We start from the raw sequence: 26,363 nt of genomic DNA, 5'->3' as shown, positions 1-26,363 counted from the left end.
GGTGGCCTTCAGTGCTATGGACCATGTTGACCTTTTGTACCAACAGCCAGAGTTGAAAGTTGGAGGGGCACTAGTCTTTGGTGATTAACCTGCTTCCCGAATAGCTGAGTTTTTAATGGGGAGTGGGGAGAGATTGCATCCTCAGGCACTGTGTATGGGATACTATATGCTATTTATTCATTTAGTTTGTCATCTATTTATTGGAATTTGTATTACTGTCCAACTCTAATAATGAGGTTCACGTAAAAGAGTAACAACAAAACAGGATTTATTTATTCAATTTGTACAGCCACCCATCTTACAGTTAAAAACAACCAAAGAACACAATTCAGGAAAGCAGTAAAAACACGGCAACCTTTAAAATAAAATAAAAAGCCCAATTAAAACCAAAATTGAAACAGAAAACCCAGAAAGCAGGCAAGTACAAATTATGGATCAATCAATAACAGCTAGCAGTCTCCAAACTATAACCAGATCCCACCCCATTGGCACAACCATGTTTTTCACAGCATTTCAAAAGGTAGACAAGGTTGAGGCCAGTCTGACCTCCAGGGGAGGATATGCCAAAAGACAGGCACTGTGGCAAAAAGGGCTCTCTTCCAGAATTCTGTCAGATGATATTCCTTAATTGATGGCAGCCTGCCCTTTCTGTTTGCCATGATGGGATGGGTAGATGTAACAGGAGAGACGCAGTCCCAAAAATAACCCCGCCCCATGCCATTTAGGTCTTTATAACCAGCATCTTAAATTGAAGCTGGAAGCAGACTGGCACCCAATGTAACTCATGGCTTAATATGCACTGAAGCTTCTGGATGTTTTTCAAGGGCAGTCTCACTTATGGTAATCTATTTGGGAGCTGACAGGGCCTAAGTGAGAATAGAACCTCCCTGTTCAGTAACAGGTACAAGTGGTGTATAACAAGAAGCTGTGCAAAGGCATCCGAGCCATGATTGCTAACTGTTGTTTAGGTAGGAATCATGTGTCCAGAAAATTCCTTAAATTGTGCACAGGCCTTGCTTGGGGTAGTGCAACACATCCAGCTTTAAAAATGGTAAGCCCCCAGAACCTAAGGATCCGGAAGCCACTCAGTCTTGCTAGGGTTGAGGTAAAGCTTGTTTCCCACTTGAATTCTCACAATCCCAGAGTTATAATGTATGCCAGTTGTGGCCTTTCTTGAATCAAGAGGCTTTACTCACAGTCACTCATACCTGTGTCACTTCACAGCAGAGGATTATTGCAATGTGTTTTCATGGGATTACCTCTAAAGATCATCCTTGAAATTTCAGCTAGTGTAATTATGTCTGTTCTAAGGTTTACCCATATAATGCTATTATTGCTGCCAGTTAAGGTGCTGGTTGTCACATTTAAATCTGAAATGGTTCACGGCTGCTTTCTCTCAATTGAATATGGTCATTTAGTGCAAGGTGGGAGTGTGGACTTCTTGATAGTTCTATCATGGAGGGAATGCCATCTTCAGGAAACCCAGACTCAAGTGTACTCAGCAATGATCCTCCTTCTTGGGAATAACTTTCTCCCAAAATATTTGAATGAAACCGTTCTCATTACATTAATGGGGAGCCATAACAAGATTATCCTTCAGAAATACATTTTTAGACTTGTAAGATCATGTTGTCTGCAAATGGTGGCCATTAGATTAATTACAATTGTATTCACAGTCTTCCAATACGAAGCGGCATGTAAACTATAATAATTACGATTAAGACAACTTTCATCTTCAAGTGCTCCTTGAATACTGTACCATTAAATAAGAGCAGTCTCTTAGGAGAAGAATAAAAAAATACTGTTTTGTTACTAGCATTTGTTTCCTTTAAACTCAGAGATTTTATGCAGGTGTCTTTGAAATAAATAGTAATTCATACGTCTTCCAACGAATGATGTATATTCATGGTGTGCTTCTGAGGAGCTGGCATGCAAAAGAATACAGCAGTTCCAACTGTCATTAATCCAAGAGTAGATCAACTTCCTTCATGATAGTTAGGGTTAGAGTTTGCCTCTTATTTTCTTCTCTCACTTGATTACCTTTTATGCATTTAAATACAGACCTTCTAAAACTTACTTTCTCTGTAATACTAAAGTAGCCTTGTACTGTACTTAAGTCATAGGATTCTTGCTAGGAACAAGAAATTGAATATAGAAAAATAGGGAATGTGGTAGAAAAGAAACTAGTGTATGAACACTCAGTCTATTCTTTAAAAGAGGGGTGTCAAACTCAATTTCATTGAGGGCCACATCAGGGTTGTGTTTGACCTTAGGGGGCCAGGGGGCCTGTGACCAGGTTGGGGGTGGGCAGCTCAACATCACTCATGTCAGGGGAGCCTATGGTGGCCAGAGCATTCTGCCAGCGAAAATGGGCTCCCAAGCTCCGTTTCAGCTACAACGGCCTCCTGCAACCCTCTGTCAGCAAAAATGGAGATGGCAGTGCCACCTGCAGCCCTCGCGAGCTCCATTTTTGGCTTCAACGGCCTCCTGCAACCCTCTGCCAGCAAAAATGGAACTTGGGAATGTTGCCCACAGTCCTCACGAGCTCCGTTTTCAGCTGCAGTGGTTTCCTGCAACCCTCTGCCAGTGAAAACGGTGCTCGGGAGGGCCACACACAGCCCTCCAAGCCCCATTTTCACTCGAAGAGGCATTGGTCCGTAGCTGTTTCCAGGGTGGCTGCACAGGCTGGATCCAGGCCTTAGGCTTTGAATTTGATACCCGTGCTCTAAAATATGAAGACTGCCATTGGAAAATATTTTTGTCTCTGTTTCATAATCCTCTAGCATGCTCGCTGGGGAATTCTGGGAGCTGAAGTCCACATATCTTAAAATTGCCAAGTTTGAAAAATACTGCTCTAGCACAAGGTTTTTGAAACTATATCTCATGTAACTCTAGATTTCCACAAAAACTTGATAGATTCTATAAGAGACTTAAGGGGAGAAAGTCACTCATATGCTGCAAGTTTTTTCATTATAGCTTTATCGTGATCTGGGGTTCCAGTATTTTCCTTTCATTATTTTCCTTTCCTTTCATTCCATGGCTTAAAAGCATTTGAAATCTTGCTGTAGCAGATGAATTACAATTTTTGGCAGGAACTTTATAATAAAATGTCATCCTTGTCATAAAATAAAATATGACATATGGGCAAAAGACAATATTAAAGAAGGGAATATTTTGAGATATTCTATAATTCCTAGAAATTAGTTGGTATAATTTATTAAAGAAAAAAGGAAGTACTGTGTTTAGTGACTATCCTTTTACAGTCTGGAAATCATCTTGTTCACATTTTCATGGTTGTAGGCTTTTATCACCAGAACAGCCTCCAAAAGCCAAATTTCTGACACTGGGCTCCAAGTTCCGCTACAGTGGACGTACCCAAGCACAAACACGCCAGGCTAGCAATCTCATAGATAGACCTGCCCCATACTTTGAACGGACCTCAAGCAAACGGATTTCCAGGAGTCTTGATGGTGGTAAGAGCTGGACAGAAACTATAGTGATCATCTTATTTATTACTTATACAAGAATCTTATACATTGGAATAATGGTAACCCTGTTTATCCTTTAGCTTTCATGTTGTAACTACATTTTTCATAGGTCTTGCCAAACCTGTTTTTTAAGAGAGAAATCCTGCTGAACTTCTTTTTAAAATAGAAATGCTACTTTTTCAGTGGAAATGCTACTTTTTTCAGTATATAATAGATTGGGTTGGATTAAAAAAATGCATTGAAGAACTGTTCCATAAAAGTTGCTGCTAGTTCCTCTTGCAGAACTGTTGATGTCAAACTATTTGTCCATAGTTTATTTACAGCTAAATATCTCATCCAAATTCAAACAAGTGGATTGACCAATTCAAAATTAATTGGAGAATATGGTCCAGATTGACTGATTTTTGTTCTATGTATGGATTGACCAAACATACCATAGGCAGTAGTTTATAAGCTGCTATTTGCGTGAGGAGCATTAGACATTGTCTAGCACATTCAGCAGTAAATCAGAAGCTTTCGTAATATTAATTTATAGAGCAGTTTTCATTTTATGCATGCATATGCACAAATATGCAGAAATAGTAGGGCAGGTTATAAATACTGCAACTGTTACATGCTTTATTGTGATAAATGTAGTTTGTTTTTATAGTTTACCTATATAACATGTATCTAGTGATATTTATATTCTGTAACATTTGCTTATAGTTAAACATTATTGTAATTTTATTGTAATTCTGTCTTACTGTGTTTTATTTCCCCTTTGTAAAACTTCATTGACATAGCATATTTTCTCAAACTATGTGATATCATAGTCTCTTAAAATAATAAGGTCCACCCACCCCACATGGATAAATTTACTTCATTGGTGATAATGTGGGTAAGAAAGAAGTATACAAGTTTTAATTTCTATATCAAAGTCTATATCAGATTTGTAAAACAAACAAACACAGGCCAAATGAAGAGCAAAGTCCAGATTGAGCTTTGACATTAATTCCCAGTTAACCATGCAAGACTAATCATTTTTAATATATATATATATATGTATGTATGTATGTATGTATGTATGTGTGTATGTGTATGTGTATGTGTATGTGTATGTGTGTATGTGTGTGTGTATGTATGTATGTATGTATGTATGTATGTATATATATATATATATATATATATATATATATATATATATATATATATATATATATATATATATATAACCCCCCCTCCCCCCCTACAGTTGGTTTTGACCACCAGAGAGTCTGAACCCTGATCCTGACCACTTATCCTGGTGGAATGCTTGTTTGTTTTTAAAGGAAACAAGTCAAAATTCATCTGAAAACTAATAGAGGATTTTTTAAAAAAATGTATTTTCACAGCTCCAGTAGGCATTGTAGACCAGAGTCTGCTAAAGGATTTCTCTGTTGCTGCTGGTGAGAGGACCTTTGAAACAGCTGGACAGCACAAGTTAAAAGACGAGGAAGGCAGAGATGTGGATGGAGGCATTGCTAAAATGTCACAATTAGAAGATGGAAAGGTATGATTGTTGAAAACAGTCTATTTTGTAGAAATAACATTAAATTGGAACGCTATCTAAGTTGTAGTAGTTACATTGTAGCTTCAACCTCTATGGCTGTTTTTATAACTTACCCTATGTAGGAGAAGGTGTGGACTGGTCTACTGACTGACATAACATGACATCAGATTATGATCTGCCTCTTAAGGTTCCAACCCATTGAGTAACTATTGGAATAGTAAATGTGTGTACTTTAATGATTAAACATTCACAATATTTAACTGCTTTTTAAGAGTGACTTAAAATCTGGAAATTTTTTGAGATCTATAATTAGAAGCATTGTGTATCCTTGTGCTGCTGTCTCCCCTTCTGCTAAATCTTTGAATGTATGTCTGTTTCCATTTACACTGCTCTTCACAGACAACAAAAAGCTGTTTGAGATGACATAATCCAAATGTTTGGATTGTATGTTGTTTAGTTAGATAACAAACGGGGCTTTATAAATGTTTACACATTCATATTCTAACAGTACTGCTTGTCCCATTTTTGAGTAAAAATTCTCACTAACAAATTTATCCCTTCCCTCTTCTCTACGCTTTCCTTCTGCTTACAAATACACCTTTATATTATGGTCATGTCTGCATTTAAGATTAGACTTTCTCTATTACTATACTGCTCCCATTTTGCTTTTCTCCTCTCCACTCTGTATTTTATGCATTTATGCATTAGCTTTCACCTTTCATTCATTCCCTTTCATCCCGTTCCTCAAACTTAATCGATATTCATGAAATGGACATGCTTTTAGATATTTTAGATTATAGTAACCTTAGTAAACCTGCATGGAAAGCAGGAACTCTCAGTCCTGTGGCTGAAAAGCCAAAATGTAATAGAAATGAAGATAAATCATTTACCAGATACTAGCTTGTAACCCATGGGAGGGGGACATTTTTTCCTTCTTGCAATAGACAGAGAAGCTGATAAAATTATTGAAAGTGAAGAGGCTGTATCTACAGTATTTAGTTTGAGATGGTCTTCTTTAGTGTGCTGGATCTCCTAGTTTTACATAAATGTACATCTCCTTCCTCCCACTTCATGTTCAACAGTATCTTTCTGGTACTTCTCTCTCATTTTTTCCTCTCTTTCACATTATTTGTGTCATTTCTCCTTACTTTCTAATCAGTTCCTTTTTCACTCACATTGTCCCTTCCTGTCCTTCTGTTATGTTGCAACCTGGAGCCTAAAGCAACTTCACTGAATGTTTTTAATGGCGCTACTCTAACAGACAAAGCAAAGGAAGAGAAGGTGTGTAACTTTGTTGCCTAATTGTCTTTTGTATATACATTTGCTAATACATGTTCAGAAGTAATCTGCATTTCTAGAATGAGGCCAAGGTGGCTGTGTGTTTAGTGCCATCTATTGATACATAACCATCTATATAAATTCTGCAGTATTAAAAAGTAGATAAATAGTATGATTTACTTGACACTATTCTTAGAAAAAATTTAGAATGCAAGCTACATTAAGATGTTTCCTGATATATTTAGAATCTCATAAATCAAAAATTGCACTGCCAAAAACTGACTACCAGATTTCAGAAACGCAATCTTAGGCTACTGGAGGGCCTCAAATTGCACACCTCTGAATTAAATAAACTCTTTTTACATTGAAGCTTTGCTTCATGCTTGTAGCAATCAAGTCCATACAAATCTATGCACTTAGGTGCTATTCCTATGGCATATCTCTTCCAAAATGGATTAGGTCAAGGCATTCCCAAAGATGAAACATACAACTTCTGACACAAGCAACTGGCCTTTAGACATAATATTCTGTAAATTGTTTAGCATTCCTTAGTCATATGAAAAATAATTGAACTGGTTTCCTTTAATATGTGTTCTTTTCTCGCTATTTCCTTTAGATATTTCTGCCTCTTTCTTTTAGATACTAGTGTCTCATTTTGACAAATGCTCAAAAGGCTTTGTTCAAATGTAACAATAAGCAGTTGTGTATTATGATTAGAATAAGGCTTTATACAAGATGGTGTGCTATTCCTTCCTCCAACATAGATATAAGAGGAGGCTGGAAGCATTTATTTTCACTCATAATAAACCACAATCTTAGTTAGGGTTTGCCGATACAAACCAACTTCAAAGCAAGTTCTGTGAAACTTTGTTGTACATAAATGATTTTTAAAACTGATTTGGGGAATTGTTCAACAGGGGTTAAGGGGCCAGAAATTCAATAGCTAATTCTGATTTTCTTTTTGTCCCATCATGACAAAGCTGTATCTGACCTTTGAAACTTTAGTCGTGGCTTCCTAGTTTTCCAAAACTAGAAGCTTCTTAGAACTTATTAAACCTATTGAAAAGCAGACATTAAATATACTTATACTTAATTAAATATTAATGAAACCAAAAAAATTAATCACGAACCCATCCTGTATTGCATCATGTGTGCCACTCATATCAAATACAACCCTTGGGCCAGAAAAAGAACTGAGTAAATAGTCTTGAATTCTGTATATAGTACATTTAAAGCAAGCCCTATATTGGAACTATATTTCAATGCCAATCATATGTGCAAATGTTAAACATGCTAATCTTGTTGAAGATAACTTGTCATTAGTTGTATTTGGTATTATATTTGAATAATATTTCATAAGTGAAAGGACCAGACCTGTGCTACCTCTGCTCTGGTGTTTACATTGGCCCCACTCCAACTTCTCCAACATGGATTATACAAAATCAATAATTTACTCAGAAAGCAATTAAATATTGTTAAACCTTCTGATTTTTTTCTGATTATAATTGCTCTACATGTCTTTGGATTTAAATTTTCTGTCCAGTGTTATCCCAAACAAACTCTAAATCAGCAAGATTAACTACCAGATTTTTAGAATACAAAATGCTATGGTTAACAAGAGATTCCAGATGCCCTCTCTTGACTGCGCAAAGGGAGAAATGATTCAGTGCTTAACAAAAACCATCCGTCGGTGTTAATATGACTGACCTGTGTATTTGTGTATTTTCAGTATCATTATTTATCTACTCCAGTAATGTCTTGTCTTACTGTTAATGCAGATCAATTGCATCTAAAGATAGTTTGTGCTTCTCTTGTAATGTATTGCCAACCAGTTGCAAATAGTAATTTGCATTATTGGCTTATGCAAGGAGTAGGCAAAATGTTTCAGATTTAGAATGACTTGAAAACCCAATTATGAGAGACAGATGGTCTATTTCAACCATTTTGGAAATATACCCAGCACTTAAAACACTTTTAAAATTCAATGGAACAATCAGCTTCATGCTAAAAACATTGACAGCTACACCATACTGAAGTAGTTTGAATTTGAGACATTTTGCACATATCGAAATAAATAGGTATTAATAGTAATAGATAATAAGTTTTGAAGATAAAACAATGCATTGAAATGTATGATGGGTGGGAGAGCTGCAAGTTCAAATCTTAACCTGAGTTTGATATTATATATGTACCAAGATTTAATTTATCAATTTTATTTGGACTATGCTGTGTTCTTTGAATGACCTCTGTTAATTTCAAACATTTTTAACAAAACAAATAAAATCCTGAAAGACCACTTTACTGAGCATAGACAGCAGACTTTATTCTAAATATAATTAAAATAGCTCACTCAGAAAGTTCAAAACTCAAAAATTTATTTTTTCAAACTATTCTGTTTTTACAATCCTTTAAAGTTATGGAGAAAAATCTACTAATACAGAGTTCTGTCTGTAGAATGGCAGCATTTCCATTTCAGCCATTGCTACAGTGCTGTAGGTAGATGACTAGTCGTTTAATACACTGAGCAATATTTGAAGCCAATACATACTATGCTTGTAAAGAGGTTAAGTTGCTTGCAGTATTTCCAGTTAAAGATTCCGTTATGTTCCAGTAGCTTCCTCTAATTCTCCTTTTTTGCTGATCTCTGGGTGATTCCACTACATAGACGGAAATGGAAGAGGATGAAATTCATAAGAAGGTTGCTGACTGCATTATTAGTGTTTGAAGCTTCTATAGTTTGTGTTTGCATGGTGCCTTTCTGTATTTAATTTCAAAGCCCTGTTTATTGAATTTTAAGCTCTTTTTTTTGGCCTTTTTGATTATCATGGGCTTTTTCTCCCCCCTTGTTCTCTTTTATGTGTGTGTATGTACTTTAATTTTACAGATTTATTCCTTGAGAGTAAATGGGGAAAATATTTATGTCAGACATAGCAATTTAATGTTGGAGGTCTGTATAATTAAACGAGTTCTTTCTGTTCTCATGGGCTGCTAGGCTGCACGAGAGGGGAAATCACTTGCAGGCTGTTCTGGGCACAATGCATGAAATGCATGGAGATGTTCAACTTGAACATGCATGTTCTATTTTGGTAATTCTGTAAAATGAGCTACATTTTCAACTGTTAAAAATACTCTGCAGTGGCAAGTGGAACATGGCCCTGTTTAGATGTTCAGACTTAAAAGAAATAGGACTTTTTAGAAATGTCTATCACTTTATAGGGGCACCATCCAGAACTTTCAATATATTGCAACACTTCCTGCACCTGACTGGAAGTATAAGAATAGACAAAATGTGACTTTTGAGTTAAAACAGAAATGCCGAGTTCTTTTCCTAAGTTATTGTGGGCAACCTACCAAACTTTTTAAAGCAATTTAATTTTATAATACTATCAATTAATATTTGTGATACCAAGTGGTACCGATTGCCAAGGGTTTGAAGATAAAATTGTGGATGTAGATTATTTTGGCAAAATAATTTGTAAATAACAAGTATGTATCATCCAGATGGGGCTATTTCCAATATTAAATTTAGGATATCTCAGAGATAGATAGATATATAATGTATAGGCCTGTAGATTTACAGTAACCTTACTAACATGTTCTGTTGCTTTTTGGCAGCTTCTTATAATTTAATATATATTGGCGTATCTTTACCAAAACATTGTTCAGATTATTGCATAACATTGCATTGAACAAATCCAAGAAAAGTGCCTAGTCTTAAAATTATTATTTTTAAAACATTATATTGAGACAAGTTGTAATAAATTCAAATTGATTTCCATTTTTTTAGATTACCATTAAAATTTAAATTGTTCCCTGAAATTTTTGTATTTATATAGTTTATCTTGTCATAGATTGCTATGTTTGAATCTTGTCAAATAAGTTTTGTTTATACAAATAGCAACACAAAGCTTTCAGTTTCCCCAAAACTGTGGGAAAATATTTTCTCTACTTGCTGTTTTAATGTTCTCTTTCACCAGCATAATCCTGAATCTGTTTTTCTTTTTTCCTTAACATATATAGTATATTAGTTTTCTCAATCTTCCCTACTATGTATCCTCTTAGCTTTATCACCACAAGGATAATATAAAAGAACAGAATGTTATTTCTCAGTTTAATTAAATTAATCAGCCCAATTCCTTACTATTTCATTTGTTTTATAAATTAATTTGCAGATTAATTGCAGAGTAGCTTTTGTCCCTCCCCTTTCATGTGTCATTAACAATGACATAACATTTAAAAGGAACTGCAGAAGATAAGTCTATACTTGAAATAATTCATCTGAAAGCTCAATAGGTGGATGACAAAGTCATCTGTTTTCATTAAGCTATGTTTTGTTACATTAAAAAAGATAATGGAATTTTTTGCTTCCTCCTAGTAAATTCACTGGTAGACAAGGAAAGATTATGGTTCTTCCAGAAAATATTTCCAAATGAATTATTTTACTTTTCTTCTATAGTGGATTGTATTTCTGCAAATAAATGCAAATTCATTGATAAAAGATCCTGTTGTAGCAAGAGGATATTCTGGCTCTTACTCTGATAGCTAAGCCAAGCTACTCTAATTCCCAGTCCCCTTCTTAGTGATGTATGTTATGTGATGTATGCTTCTGTGATATAAAAATGAATCATCTGATTCTATAATTTATAACAAAGGCAATTATAATTACAAGGTAATACTTGTAAGAAAGCTTAGAATATGCAGATTCACTGCAGCAATTCATTTGTTGCATTAACATCAGTTCCTCATAGTTGTAGAAATTATTGTGTACTAGTAGGTAGCATAAAGCCTCTGACAGCCACCTGCCCAAGTTACTGTTTTTTTGTCAGGTTCCAAAACCCAAGGAAGACATGCAAGGTTACTTTTAAGAGTTTCTTCTATTGTTCCTCACATATAGGCACAAATTTTCCCAACCAACTATTTGCTTCATTAAAAATATACTGAGAACTTCTAAGGAGAACCTGCTGCTTCCTTTTTCTCTCAACCAAACTGTCTTAACTTCACTGTATCTTGGTTCTCTGGAATGCAGCTCTTCCCTCCTGGGAATCCAGGCTACATTTCACCACAGTTTTGCAAGCAGGTTGCATCATGGTGCATAAAAAGTTCAAACGTGCTAGTAGTACAGCAACACCAAATTTTTATTTTATTTGAATACGTGTATTACATGATTTTCAACAGTATAATGGAAATAAAAACAAGGTATTTATTTTCCTGAAAAAAGTATAAATGAATATTTTTAAATTGATAAACTGCTGTTGTATTTTCAAACACTAGGCACTTTTCATGGTGTTTTTTTAAAAAATTGTCTTTGTTGTATGAATTCCCTGCTCTTTTTACATTACACATTGGTAGGAACTGGATAAGACTCAGGATGAATTACTGAAGCATCAGGCTAGCATTAGTGAACTCAAGCGCAATTTTATGGAATCCACTCCTGAGCCACGCCCCAATGAATGGGAAAAACGGCGTATCACACCTCTAACTCTACAAACACAAGGGGTATGTCATTAAAGACCCTTGTCAGCATTCCATAATAAGCAATATGTATTATTTCATATTAATAAGAAAAATAAGAACCGTCTCTTCATTGCTAATGTGATTTATTTTCAGCTAATACTTATTAACTTGGTGTGCATGTTTTGCTTTGTTCACAAGTTCTGGAAGGAAACCAGAGTAGAAGATATTGGTCATATCTCATTAGAGTAATATTGCAGTTCTAATCATATTCAAAGTTTTTAAATAACTTTGTTGGTTCACTGTTAATAATAAATGGCAGGACACAATCTATCAGAAAAAGGGAACTAGGGAAAAGCCTCATATAAAGCATTATCTCTCCATCTCACAAACTAATACATTTAAAATTTCTGCAGAATGCAATGCAGTCAGAGTATTAGGGATTTATAATATTAGAAGATTTTGAAACATAATAGCATTAAGGGTATCTATGGAACTTTAGTATAATACTTTCACTATTCAATTAGGGATCATAGTTAACAATTGTGTAGAAAAAAAGGATACCAACTTAGCAGGGTACTTTGAAATACATATATCCTTTTAATAAGTTGGCATTTAGAGATTGTTGTTGGAGATTGCTACCAATTTGAATATAGATTAGTGGAATTTGAATTTTATTCTAATACAGTTTTAATCTGTATAAACATTGACGTCCTGAAATTGTTGACTTTGGGGTTATCCTCTTGATTTGGGGTTATCTTCTTGATTTGACTTCCTTATAAAATATATAAGAACTGAAAGACTGAGAGTCTTTTTGTCATTTTTCTGTAAACTATGTTAGTGTAATGTTACACATTAATAAAATAAGTTTGATGTGTTTGTGTAGTATAAATGATGTCCTATACATAGTGAGCTTCATATCTTGACTATTCTGGGGCAAGTAGCATGTAGCTTCTCATGTAAGATAGCATATAGCTTTTTTAGATAGTTGGCAAGACACTGATTTTTCAATGTTGTGCTGGCATTTTGCTGTGCATTCTTGTCTGACATTTCTTTCGGTTTTGAATACAAAAATTGCATACATTTCAATGCCTGTGTTTCTGAGAGGTATTCTACCTCGTGGGTTGATACTTTGTAAAGCTCTTTGACTCTTCTTACATGTTGATTTGGAAAAAAGAATACAAATTTCCCTCAATGAATGTAAAACTAAGAGCAATGGGAATATGCCTTCAGTGGAATAGGAATGGACTTAAAGGGTCTATTGGTTGGCAGAAGACCACAAAGGAATGGTAAATGAGGCTGCCTACAAACTTTCCTTTTATTCCTATGCTGCCAAGCATCTGGGGCCCTGTTATCTGTTGTTATTACTGTGCTTAATTGTTCAATGTCTTGTCTTTTCCCCCATCTAGCTGCAGATAACAATTTCCCAAGTAGATATTCAACTTAAACTTTAACAAGCTATCCCCAGCACAGTGACAGTTCTTTTAAGTCTGAAGAATACTTGTCCCCCACCCCCCCAAACGCAGAGCCCCTGATGAACTATCTTTGGTATTCTGAACAGCATTTTCATCCACTATTGCCTAGCACAGCATATGTGATAGAATATATGTGATGGAGTAATTTTGGATTTCCTTAACAATAATGTTAAGAATATTTCTTCATCTGGGTATACCAAATTACTGAGCAACAAGTGAATATAATTCTAATGTTGTAGTAGTTTATTTAATGGCACCCATTTAATGAGATAACTATACTAGCGTTAGCCTTCATATAAATTTTCATTCATATAGGCTAGAATTTATATGTAGTATTAAAATGCATCATATTTAAACAGTTTACCTCTAAAATCTCTAAAGTTCACAAACGGAAGGATCTACTTCTAATTCACTCTTTTCTTTTTCTTGTTTTTTACTCTATGCACATGAATGTTATATGTTATATGTAATTGGACAGTGTTGCTATTTCAGTTTCTTATGCTACATCCTGTCTTATCTCTTAGTTCTGGTTTCAGTATAGTTATTAAAATATTAATCTATGTAGTTTTAATGTTTTAATATGTTCATTATTTTTTACTTGTAGACTTCCCAGAGTTACCTTATAGGGGAGATGGACAGCATAAAATTTAAATAAATAAATAAATAAATAAACAAACAATAGCATTGATAAATCTTATTCCTGAATTTTATCATTGCTATAGTGTGTGTGTGTGTGAGAGAGAGAGCAGGAGGGAGGGAGGGAGACTAATTGAATGCATGCACACACACATATGCACAAATAAATGGGGCATATTTAAGTGAGGCAACATCAGTAATTATTTCATATTGCTTTTACCTATTTGAAAGAACAGGATTTTTTCAGAAAAAGTAAATATTACAATAATCTATTAGAGCAATGTTAAGATTATGTAATATAGTCCTGATCAAGATATACTCTAATTTTAAACATATCACTATTAGACATAACGAGAAATCTTGGTGTATGGCAAATATACTAAGTTTAATCAATAAATGTAAATGTAGACCTTTTGCAGCTTTAACAAGAAAATGAAGTTAGAGATTTACAAAAGAAGAATAAATAAAACTCTGGGTTTACCCCCTACCCCCCTTTCAGAAAGCTGTAATTCTTTCTTTCAAGGACTATCCAAATAAGATACTTTTTGCTGCACTTTGAAACTGATTACAGTTGTTTAATAAATGCTCCTATTTGATCCAACTTGTTTAGTCATATATGCGAATCATTTTATTCAAAAATATTTAAAGAGACAATCAAAACCTAGTTCAACTGTATTCGTGTTACAAATTAACTCCAGCTTTACTGTCCACCTTCCATACTGAGTTGTTGTACATATATGCAAAATGGTTAAATTTTAAGTAAAACTGCAGAATTAAGCAGAATAAAATCATTTGGTTCATATTGATTATGCAGGTTTATTATTCATCTTCATTGTTGAACCTACTCTTACCTGTAGCATTAATATTACAATGAGAGTAAATTTATTAAACAAATTCAACTAATATGAAGAGGGGGAAATTGAAAATGTGATCAAATTTTTTTTGACATGTCATGTCCGGGTGGTTTAATTTGAAATTTGTAGATTTAAAAATAGAAGAGGATTAAGAGCAATGGCAAATATTGAATTAACTTTAAAATATATTTTTGTCATAGAAGTAAAATAATTTCTATCTTGAAAACACATTTGAATATACCATTCTATGTATTTCTCTTCTTGCATGATCTTTCTCTTTTATTCCCCCTGTTTCTTTGTTTTTTTTTCCTTTCTTTCAGCTTACTTCTGTCTTCCAGTGTTAATTTGTTGATTTCCACTTTCTGACTTGTCTAGAGCCTAGAAGAGGAGATAGCATCCATTTTATTTAGTAAAGAGGGGTTTTCCACTAGCATGAAATCTGCCTTCACTTCAGCTTTCTCGTGGACAGCAGAGGGCGTTGTTGGGAAAGATAATATACCTTCTGAAAAATTCTCTGCCTCATCCGTCTCTCAGCTATTACCTGAGGTGCTCTTACACATTTCCTTTTCCCAAATCAAAGCATAGAGTTGTGGATGGGAGGATGGGCAGTTTTTAACATGTCAGATAAATGCTTATATCCAATAAATTGAATGTCCTATCATATTTTAAAAGATATATAAGCTGAAATTATTTTGAAAAGCTTTAATGTTCAATGGGAACCAAAGTATGCTGAAAACATTTGCATGGTGGGCTTTTTCCATCAATGCTATTTCAGAGTTACCTCCCCAAATGCATTGAAAATAGATGAGTAGACGACAGGCACTTGCATTATTCTTTTTAAAAAAAAATATCAGTATCTAATGAAATATTATATGCAATATGTTTGATAGAGAAAAAATTAGTAAGGTAAAAGTATTTTACCAGAAATCTATTTCTTGGAGATAGATCTTAAAAAATATTTTTCACTATATATTTTTCACTATTTGTATATATATACTATTTGTATATATACACACACGTACACACACACACACACACATACACACACACACTGCCTTGAAAAAACTCATAAACGTCAGCTATATAAAACTTTATACTTGTTAAAACCAAAATTCCCTATTATGTCACACATGCTGTGCTAGATTTAATTGAACAAATATACCATTTTCCTACTTGGTCATATCTCTATCATTTAGCTTTTAAGCTGTTAACTAATTTGTCTATACCGTAGGAAATGTGGCAAAGATCATAAAAGATGCTAAATGTTAACAGTTAATGTCAGTTTCTATATAGCAGGAAATCATTATTATGTTCTAGTCATATTGCTTTATCCTTCCATTATTAAATAAACTCCTTCACTGATGCAGTATTCTTAAGGAACAAATTTCACATTTCTTTAGAGCTGCATTAGCTCTATAGTTCCTACATTATAATAACTTAGGAAGTCTTATTACTTTCACTAAAATATGAATATTTTGGTAGTTGTAGCAACGTAGTCTGAAGTCCCTATCAGTTAACTAGAAATACTGCATGTACATGTATGAAATTTATGAACATTTCTTTGATTTGACTGAATGAAGTCTGTACTGGTTAGCATTAGCTTGGATGGTTTGGATTTTGTTATTTATGAGATAAATAGTATTTTAATGCCACTATTTGAGTGTGTGTGTGTGTGAGAGAGAGAGAGATAGAGAGAGAAAGAGAGAGTGAGTGAGAGTGAGAGAGTTTTTATATTGGTTTTTAACATAACCCATAATAAGGCCCTGGCAGAGTCACCAGCCCAAGTTTTTTTTAATATTTTCAGTGTTCTTGTTTGTGATCTAACAAAATTGTTCCATAAGTGTATGAGTGTATAGTCGGCCCCTCTGTGCTGTTGTAAAATGTAAAGGCACATGTTTGTGTCAGTTGAGTGTAAAAATATATTTATATCTCTTCCAATTGCTTTTTTGTTTCACAGAAATTTACTTTCCAAACGGAAGAACCTTCCATTGGAACCAGCAGGAATATTAAGGTTCTAATATATTGCCATAGCCCATTGAGCTTTTACATTTCAAAATCTTCTTTTGTCTTTTCTTTGTTTGTTATATTGTTGTGTTTTTTTCATTTAACAATTGCAAGTCATCTTTGCTCTTCATATGACCTGCCCACCTATCTTTTAGTTTTATGTTCATTATTTTATTTATTCATATGTTCTACTTTTTGTTTTTTCTCACCCATTTGTTTCGTGCAGAGTTCACATGAGACTCTGGACATAGTGGAGAAGAAACAGGCAGAGGTTGGGATAGCAGACACAATAGTCACAGATGATACCAACGGGGGGAAAATGCCATTTGTCTGTGGTGGTGGGGAAAGTCAGAAGATGGAACATCTAGCAAAAAAAGACTCTTCATCACTGTCATCCAATAGCAGCAGTAGTGAGAGTGAAGATGAAGTAGGAGAGTATCAGCCACACCAGCAGATTATACAAGATACTATAAAAGAAGAATTGGAAGAAAATGAAACTACCAAAGAAGAAGAACAGAGCTCAACAGCAGATGTTTGTGTTAAATTTTCAGAAGAAGTCAGTCCAATTCAAACAGCAATTGAGCACAAGCAGTTGACTGAAGCTTTGGTCCAAACAAATGAAGCTTCCATAAACACATCAGAAAAGACAAAGTTAGGAAGATTGGATGATGAAGGCCCAAAAGAAGAAAAGGAGGAAGATCTACCTAAACTAAATGGAGAAGCATTGCATATTGACATTGATGTTTCACCACAATTAATTTGTTGCTCAGAGGTAAATGGTAGAAGAGGAAGTGACCCAGAGGTGCCTTCATCATAGGGTCAAATATTTCTGCCTTTCTTCTTCTCTATCTTATTCAGATTTCATAATATTGCAGATTGGGGGAGTCACATTTTTCATTTCTCTCAGAAGGAATTTGTTTGGGATTATATCATCCTTTTCCCCTTTTTTTAAGTTTCTCATATTCCTCTTCTGTTTGCGTGCTTTATGAGTCTTCAAGCATTTAGTTGATTGATCTTTCATGACAAAATATGAAGCTTTATATAATGTGTATGGCAAAAACAGCCAGCATCTTTAATATATTGCTCTCTTAAAACACAAAATTTTCTAAACATTTGTGAAAAGTTACTGTTTACAGCTTGGCACAATGTCACTTCACTCGTACATGGATATTTGTGCTTCATAAAGCATCATTGGTTGTGATAATTATTAGATTATTGCTTTTTGCATTTACACTTCTCCTTATTTTATATGATATTTTCTGAGTCCAAAATAGACAGTCAAATTATAGTGAATGATAGGGAGTAAAACAACTCAAAGTATCCTATCGCACATGATAAGTTTAGTGAGCATTCTTGTCAAAAAAAACAACAATAGTGCCAATCAGTTAAATCTGAGTATATGGAGAGGCTTAAGGGGATTAAGCAGCATAGATTAATAACTGAGTGTCATCTTTAGTAGATTTTACTTGACCATTCCTGGTCAGGCATTACTGGTATATTGAGAAGCCAAACAATGTCTGATTTATTCTGTTCTTCATACTTGTTTAAGATATTTTTTGGAGTTGCATATTTAAAGGACTTGGACATTTTTCCCCTTAATTGGTCAACATTATCCATTAATATATAATGGAATAACTACTAATATAGTTTGAAAATGCTTTATAGGTAGGTTATTGATGCTATTGTTTGTCAGGATTGTGCACCTGATGTTAAGATTTGACTTTAAAATATTGAAGATATCTTTACAATAACCATTATTTTCTCATGTCAAGCTCGATCGTAGTCTAAATACTGCATACTTCACTGTTTCATGACTTTTGAATATAGCTTTCATTATTTTCTGAACACTAGCCTCCACTTATTAAAACTGAGATGGTGACGATTTCAGATGCTTCACAAAGAACTGAAATATCCACTAAAGAAGTCCCAATTGTTCAGACAGAAACTAAAACGATCACCTATGAATCTCCTCAGGTACAGATGTTTAAATTAAAATAGCTATATTTAATTAAAGTGATCATGCTGCCTATCTAGATAAGAATTTAAGAAGATAGGAATCAAAACAATCGTGATCACAACAATCATGGCTTACTTTCCATATATACTTACTAAATGTTTGAGAGAAATAATTGCTTTTGATCCTATATAGATTACAGAATAAGTTACATCACATTTACTGATTTCTTCCATACACTGTGCATTAGCCTGCCTAAACAAACCAGGATGCCTAGTACATTTGCAACATCAGTAAGTTACTGTCTTGCCTGTAAGCCCTGTCACCAGCCTATCTTTACATTTCTAATGTCATTACTCGCTATAAGTACTTCCCTCTTCATATATCCTCAGCGCAAGACAATATTGTACTTGCCTTTGATAAATTGAACTATAGAATCATTCTTCTTCAAGTTCCTGCTATACTGTCTCATTGTGGTGGTAGTGGTAGTGGTGGGATGTTCCTGGGAAAACATGCACAAAAAATGCCCAGAGTGTATGCCAGGTGTAAATGTTGATGATATTTTGGAGTATTTGTGTTGTTCAATGACACTGATAGATTCATGTCTTTGGAATAGCTAATCACTGATTTTGCCTAACCGCAAATAATACTTGAATTCTCTTCAAAGAGAATTATTGAGCAATCATAAAACAGAAGAAGCACAAACATGGGAAAGCTCAACATAATGAAGGATGAAATAAATCAACTTACATATTGATATCTTAGGCATCAGTAAATTGAAAAGGATTGGAATTGGATATTTTTCTGTCCGAAGATCATACTGTTTACTACTCAGGTCACAAAGAAAAAATGGCATTGCTTTCACAATCAGGATATAAGCAGACACTGTACTTGAATACAATCTACTTGATGAGAGGCAGCATTTGATTTCTTACCAGATTGGTTCTGCTTTAAAAAATCATATATTTGTATTTTTATTTAATTTTTAATCAGTTTGCGCTTTTCTTGCCTATGTAGTTTGATGATGGTGCTGATGCTGGTATGTTGTTGAGTGCACAGACAATCACATCAGAATCTGTTTCTACTACCACAACCACACATATTACTAAGGTAGGAGAAAAGAAATAATTTAGAGTGAAGCTTTTTGTCACTCAGTTTTTTTTTCCGAGTCTTTGAGCTTTATAATTCTGGTTTACATGAACAAATTTAATTGCTTCTATTTGATTCCTCCTGCTGTGGGGGCATCTCAGCAGTTTGTAATGGTCCTTGTTCTTTTCCTAACTGGAGTTGGAAGCCATATTTGCATGTTCATCTAAATAAAGTATAAACATTGCTTTAATATGCTATTATAAGAGAATGCATGAAGCCAAAGTAATCATTTACATAAACATTTTTCCTCATTGTGATATGTTTATGCTTCCCTAAAGAAAATTGATTTCAATAGTAATTGGCTTGGTTAGAGATGGGTTTTGTAGTTGGCTTCTCATGCATGAATAGTAGCTTTTTAAGTGTCTATAGCTTTGTATGTTACTCTATGCTAAGAAACGTAGTTCTTGCTAAGGCTTTTCCTTTTTTAAAATGTTTTAGCAAATACTTCTATAGGTATTGCACAATAAAAATCAAGTAACATACAAAATAATATATTAACTTAATAAAAGTATGGACCTGTGTCAGAAATAAAAAGTGAAATAACATTTAATAAGCAACAAGTTGATTGCATCACACTCATATCAGAAGCGCCCTGGCACTTGGTGGGGTTGAAAGGATTAGCCAATGACATCACCATTGCCTGGGGGATGCCCAGTTGGAGGCTCCGCTCCTGTTCCTGGCAGAAGCTGGAGTGTAGGACAGGAGCTCATCTGCTCCACAACAGCACTCAGGTCTTGAACTCGGGCTTGCTAAGCTCCTACCCAGCATCCTAGCCATGCGAGCCACCATGCTCCTATAGAGCAGTTGATAAAAATACTGTAATAGTTGCAGCCAATCAAGAATTTACAGAAGAGTATTCCAAAAGCTCTGCAACGGTGGAATTTTGCTGACTATCTTAAAGTAGAATAGATTATTTTTTTTTTTGCCTCCCACCACTATTTTGTTTCTGAACTTTCTAGAAAATGTTAATTTCCAAATAACTTAATAAAAGCTAGGCAACTGGTAGAAGAAAAGTTTTTTCTAACCTGGCAGAGGGAATATATATCAAGAGCCCAATCTGTCCCTCTTTTATGGGTTTCCATCTCAGAAAGTGTTTCAAGTTCACCTTTGAACAGAATTCCCCTTCCCTCCCCTCTCTTTGATAAAAATATGAATCAATTGAAGCCAGCGATCAAACAAATAGCCACAAATTGATGGGATGGTGATAAAAACGTATTTTTATCTCTTCATCTATGAGGCCTTTTTTATTTGACTAGTAAAAACAGAGAAGTGCTGGATGCTCCGATTTTGGCACAATTAAATTTTCTAGGCAAGAACTATTTTATTTTGCATTTTGTTTTTTTTAAATGATAGGCTGGTAAAATATATCAGCTGAACATATATTTTAGGAATTGTGTTTCTAGTTATTATTTTCTTTCTTGTACCCTTAACAGTTCTCTAGCCATCTTTTTCTCTAATATGATGCATTCAAGGGAGAGTGTGCTGAAGAGAGGTTAGGAATGATTGCAGTTATCAATAAAATGCATTTGTAGCAGAAACAGTTCTAGATAGCAGGAATATTAATCTAGAAGTGACAATGCATTAACTTTTTCCTCTTTAGTCCAACAGCATTTGAAGTTTGTGTTGTAGCTCTTCTAATTTTACACAGATAGATTTCTGTTGAATATCTTTTTCATTGCAATATATGTCAAGTAAATTCACAGCATTATAGAATTAAATAAACCTTTTCTGATGAAACCTGTAGATGGTAAAAGGTGGTGTATCAGAAACCAGAATCGAAAAGCGTATTGTTATCACAGGAGATGCAGATCTTGATCATGATCAGGTGAGACAAAATGAATGCTTATAATGAGGAAATTATATATGGAGGAAAGGAAGATTTAAGAATACATATAAGGTATAAGAATTGCAATTTGTGATAACATGAACAATAGTTAAAATATTTAACTTGCAAAATGCTATATTTATATAAATATTGATTATTGTAGATAAAAGAAAAAAATCATGGATGTTCATTAAACTCAGCATGTCCTCATTAAATTCTTCATAAATAAATGTAACCAGGATTTAATTTTAATTTCTTAATGGTAATGTATCAAGGCCTTGAAATAAATTTAATCTGAGATTTGGATGTATGAGACAAATTCAATCTCTCCTTGAAATGAAATAGAAGAGCTGCTTAGCATTAGATCTGAGGGATATCCTTCCCAACACATGCTCAGTATGGCTGGGAAATTTGAAAAAAAATGTTTTCATAAAATTTAAAATTATCTCTATTTAGGACTCTATAAAATTATGACATCCTAAAGTAAACTTACAGTGGGACCTATGCATTTGTATGAATTTAATCCATAAATGTTTTGTGTTTGTGTGTGTGTGTGTAAAATACATGAGTGCTTTTTTTAGAAGTATGCCGGTCATTGTTTCTGTGATAGACCTTTAAATAGGAATCGTTATTTATACACTTGTATTCTTTTTGTTTCCATACATTCTGAAAAACGTACTGCTAAAGAAATGTCAGGCAGAGAAAAAAAATATCTGTTTGTATATTTCTTTGTGAATTCCTTAGGATTTGTTTTTGCATTTTTTTCAAGTTTGAAGTTTAGGGTAACTATATATAGAAAGCAGTTATTAATTTTGGTTTAGGCTTAGGGTTTATGTGGAGATTGCTAGCCTTTTCCACATCAGCAAGTAAAAGTTTAGAGTAAAATCACTGTCTAGTGTTCTGGAACGCATTTTCCAAATTCTGCAGTTACCAGATTAGCACAAACGAGAGAGGACAAAATTGTAGAATAGAAATGATGGACAAGAAAAAAAAAACTTTTCCAATTGCCATTTGTTTGCTAAACTGTATTTCATTAGTCTGATATTGTAGATCAGCTCAAGTAGGGGAAAAAAGGGTAAACATTAGAACAAGGCATATTGGAAACTAGCAGAAGAAAACAGTTGCTGTTTGTAAAATTTTAAAATAAGGAGATAAAAATCAATGATAACTAATAATTGAAATAGAAGAGAGAAACAATAAAGAGCAAAAGATTTAGAACATAAAGAGCAAAAGATATGCTATGGAGCAGTCTTCAGTACCTTACAAAACAAAACATGAAAAAGAAAACTAACTTTAACAAGCGTTCTACAAATTTTAATACTTTAAAACATTTGATATCATTCAGCAAATTTGTAAATGTATTTATAGCTTTCAATATAACACTTTAAAAGTTTTTTTTCTTCTACAGTTGGTTGTTTTATTACAGGATTATATGCTTAGTTTAATATTTAATTTAAATTGTTCCAGAAAGATAAGCATTAAGAGCTTTGCTAGCCATTACACATTAAACTGTTAATTTTAATTTGCCATATAGTTAGTCCATTTTTCTGGCATTACAGGCATTGGCACAAGCCATTAAGGAAGCCAAAGAGCAGCACCCTGACATGTCTGTAACAAGAGTAGTGGTGCATAAGGAGAGTGAACTTGAAGAGGAAGGCCATTAAGGTATGAATCTTCAGCCCATAATGTATTACAGCAATTGTTGATATAACAATTGTAGGAGAATTTCTTTATAATAGCTTTAGAAGTGCTGATTGTTGATACCAACCATATGAACACCTCAGCTTGAATATTCCTTATGGTAGGTAAATGGATCTTCTGATTTTGCAGTGATTTTTTTTCTTCCATATTTTTTTTTAAAGAATGGTTCAGGAAACAAGATTACAAGGAAGAAAAAGGGAAAAGGTATGGAGGCAATTTACAGAATCAAAACATGAAGAAATGGCAAAAAGAATACCTGTTTATTGAGAATACTGTCTAAATATCTGATGCCACCTGGTGGTATATTAAATATTTGTCCATGAAGATCTTATGCAGTCTTCTGTTCCAACATATAGTATTTTTTGTTTTCTTTATCCAGGAAGATTTAAATCCTACTTAAGCTATATATATATATGTATCATAGACACATTATATGTATCGTGTTTACTCTAAAATTCACAGTAACAAGGAAAATATAAATATGTAAAAGTAATCAGTTTTAAATGATCTTTAGAATAATTTAACAAATATTTGGTGAAAGAATTATGTTTTTACCATCATCCTAAATAACACAGCTCTTAGAAAGCATTATCCTTTGTATGAAAGCCACACAGGCCCTTTTAATAATAACTAGGTAGGTTTTCCTATATATGACTATTTGTCATACAGCTTGTACTGTTTTGGAACTGACCTCCAGATCAGTGGTGGGTTCCGGTACGGTTGCAATGGAGCCCGGCGTCCACCACATGAATGCGCGCAGCGTGCGCACATGCATCCTTACCTCTTGTAAGGCCTCCGCGATGCTCCAGCTGCTTGGTGGAGCATTGCGCAGGCGCCATGCGCAGAAGCACCGAAGAGCTCAAATATAGGTAAGGAGCTCAGGTGGGCGGGTGGGCCCTCCGGAGCACCATAGCGGAATGGTACCCCGTGCTCTGGGCAGGCACCGGTACGCCCGTACCGGGGCATACTGCCTTCAACCCACCACTGCTCCAGATGATATTCAATATTTTTTTAAAAAATCCAAAGTATGGTAAGAAAGTTTTGTGTTGTTACATTCAACAACATGCCTTTTTTTAAAAAAGTAAGCCTTGCCTTTAGTAAGCCATGCCTTTAGTAAGACAGCACCTTGAGAGATTCCCGGATTTCAAAGCAATTTGTGGTCTAGATTGGCAGAACTCAAGTGTCTCTGTTCCCACCACAGGTTTTCCAAAGTTACCCAGATGTGGAAGTGAGATAGTAATATGTAATACCTGACTTTGTCTCTGACTTTAAGCCAGGCAGAACTGGGCATACATATCTTAAAAATTATGTTATACGTAGTGATTTTAATTTTTATATCCTATATTCTATTTTGTGATACATTGTGTTGAGAAGAAATTTACCATTTGACTTAGCAGTTGCTTTAGAACTTAAGGCCAGATGGGCAGCAAATAAATTTAAAAATAAATAAAAAAAACAGGAGATATTTCCAAAAGTAGGAGTTATGTTTATCTAAAGAGGATTTTTAACAATAGCTTGGTTTTAGGTTCTACACTCTAAGTATAATACTGCTATTTATAATTATAGAATAAAGTAGCAGGTTCTGTCCATCTCCAGCTTAATGGTGTTTGGACCAATTAGAGTCCGAAGTTTATAGGAAAAATATGGCATGAGGCCTTGGAAAGGAAAACTGTTTTCAAAAGAGGAAAAAAGGCAATTAAAATGTTTTAATATAGTTTAAGATTTATAATAATAATTGTATTGAATTGCTTGCTCCTTTAGATTTATGAAGAATGCTTTGAGACTATGAAGAACTTAAATAATTCCAAGTTGATATCCCAGCCAGTCTTTCACTGAATACACCAAGTTCATCACAGGGACCAAACTTCTCTAGACCGAATTACCAACCTTACAGTTTTTCATGTATGTCTTTGTTTTTATAACCGATTTTTAACGTTCTTGGATTTTTTTTTAACAAGGTATAGAGAATTTTTTGTTCAATTCCCTGCTATTTTTGTATAACTGATTTCTTGTTTGCATGAAAGTAAGCAAAAATATTTAGAAAGCACTGTTTACTTGAGTAGTTTTAATATGCAGGGAAAAGGAACCCTGACTAATTTAGATATAGACTTTTTTCAAAAATGTCTCAAAGACTTAACTGGAAAAATTTTACTTTTTCAGATAAATATCAAATAATACAAGAAAAATATTCTTTTTATTAAAAAAAACAAAATGTTCTTATAGCTTGGCAGGGAAAGTAAACTGAAAACCTGTATGTTTTTATATAGATTCCTATATTTAAAAAAATCTGTTTATTCTGATGATCTCTTATTTTTTGAGGGAACTGGTGCTGATATCATATAGAATCGATGTTTTAGCTATTAAAAAAAAACATTTCTACTGACCAGCCACTGTTCAAGTAGCCTTTTGTTTGCACTTCACTGTCCTCAGCCAGTCCCTTCAGAGAGACCTATAGGGGTCTGCAACATTCCAGAGTTGGAAGGACTTTGCTCTGTCCTTCCAGCAAATTTAGGCAGCTTAATGCTTTTCTCTTCTTATGCTAAATGTCAGATACTCCATTATACAACTGCATCTGCAGAAAAAGCTTGCTTTGCCTAAAAAAACCAGGGCTGGCAGCGCTTGGGATTCAAATGCAGAAAGTGTTTCAGAGCACAAGCTGAAAGCAGCTTGCAGAATATATCTCTCTCTGCAACTCCTTAAACAAAGCAGGAATTTTCCATAGGTCTGTCCGTGCAATCCCAGAAATAGACATATCTCATTTAAAGAGTTGCAGTCCAGCACCACAGATGGTCTCTCTCTTGGACTCTTCGAAGTGCCTTTTTGTCTTTGAATCTTAAGTGCTGCCCAGTCCCAATAAAAACTCATTAATTCCTGTTACAACTGACATTTGTTGAGCAGTTATTGTTTAAGTAGCTTGCCTAATAATAGGAACAGATTTTGAGGACCAGAAGGAACCAAGGGTATGGCCTTTAGGCCCATTATTAGTGGTGCCTGTTACTGAGGAGGTCTCTATGAAAACC

At 34.3% G+C, this 26,363-nt stretch overlaps 1 protein-coding gene across 6 annotated transcripts in view; it reads left to right on the top strand.

The window, feature by feature from the left end:
* The window catches only part of EPB41L2 (erythrocyte membrane protein band 4.1 like 2), a 115,910-nt gene extending 89,871 nt beyond the window's left edge, over positions 1-26,039 (top strand). The window contains exons 11-22 of one of the 6 annotated variants that reach the window (XM_032215376.1): positions 3,301-3,473; positions 4,859-5,016; positions 9,179-9,241; positions 11,644-11,790; positions 15,086-15,256; positions 16,668-16,721; positions 16,941-17,486; positions 18,566-18,688; positions 19,686-19,778; positions 21,562-21,642; positions 23,202-23,307; positions 25,105-26,039. In XM_032215376.1, coding sequence (XP_032071267.1) covers positions 3,301-3,473; positions 4,859-5,016; positions 9,179-9,241; positions 11,644-11,790; positions 15,086-15,256; positions 16,668-16,721; positions 16,941-17,486; positions 18,566-18,688; positions 19,686-19,778; positions 21,562-21,642; positions 23,202-23,306 — 1,714 coding nt within the window. In that variant the 3' untranslated portion in view covers position 23,307; positions 25,105-26,039. Of the gene's footprint in view, positions 1-3,300; positions 3,474-4,858; positions 5,017-9,178; positions 9,242-11,643; positions 11,791-15,085; positions 15,257-16,667; positions 16,722-16,940; positions 17,487-18,565; positions 18,689-19,685; positions 19,779-21,561; positions 21,643-23,201; positions 23,308-23,504; positions 24,060-25,104 lie in introns of those variants that run through there. The other 5 variants (XM_032215371.1, XM_032215372.1, XM_032215373.1 and 2 more) reach the window with 5 other exon arrangements.
* The last annotated feature ends 324 nt before the right edge of the window (positions 26,040-26,363 follow it).

The sequence above is a fragment of the Thamnophis elegans genome, chromosome 4 (assembly GCF_009769535.1).
Source record: "Thamnophis elegans isolate rThaEle1 chromosome 4, rThaEle1.pri, whole genome shotgun sequence".
Lineage (NCBI taxonomy): Eukaryota > Metazoa > Chordata > Lepidosauria > Squamata > Colubridae > Thamnophis > Thamnophis elegans.
The sequence above is the reverse complement of the archived record's forward strand: the minus strand, read 5'-3'. Positions and strand labels throughout refer to the sequence as shown.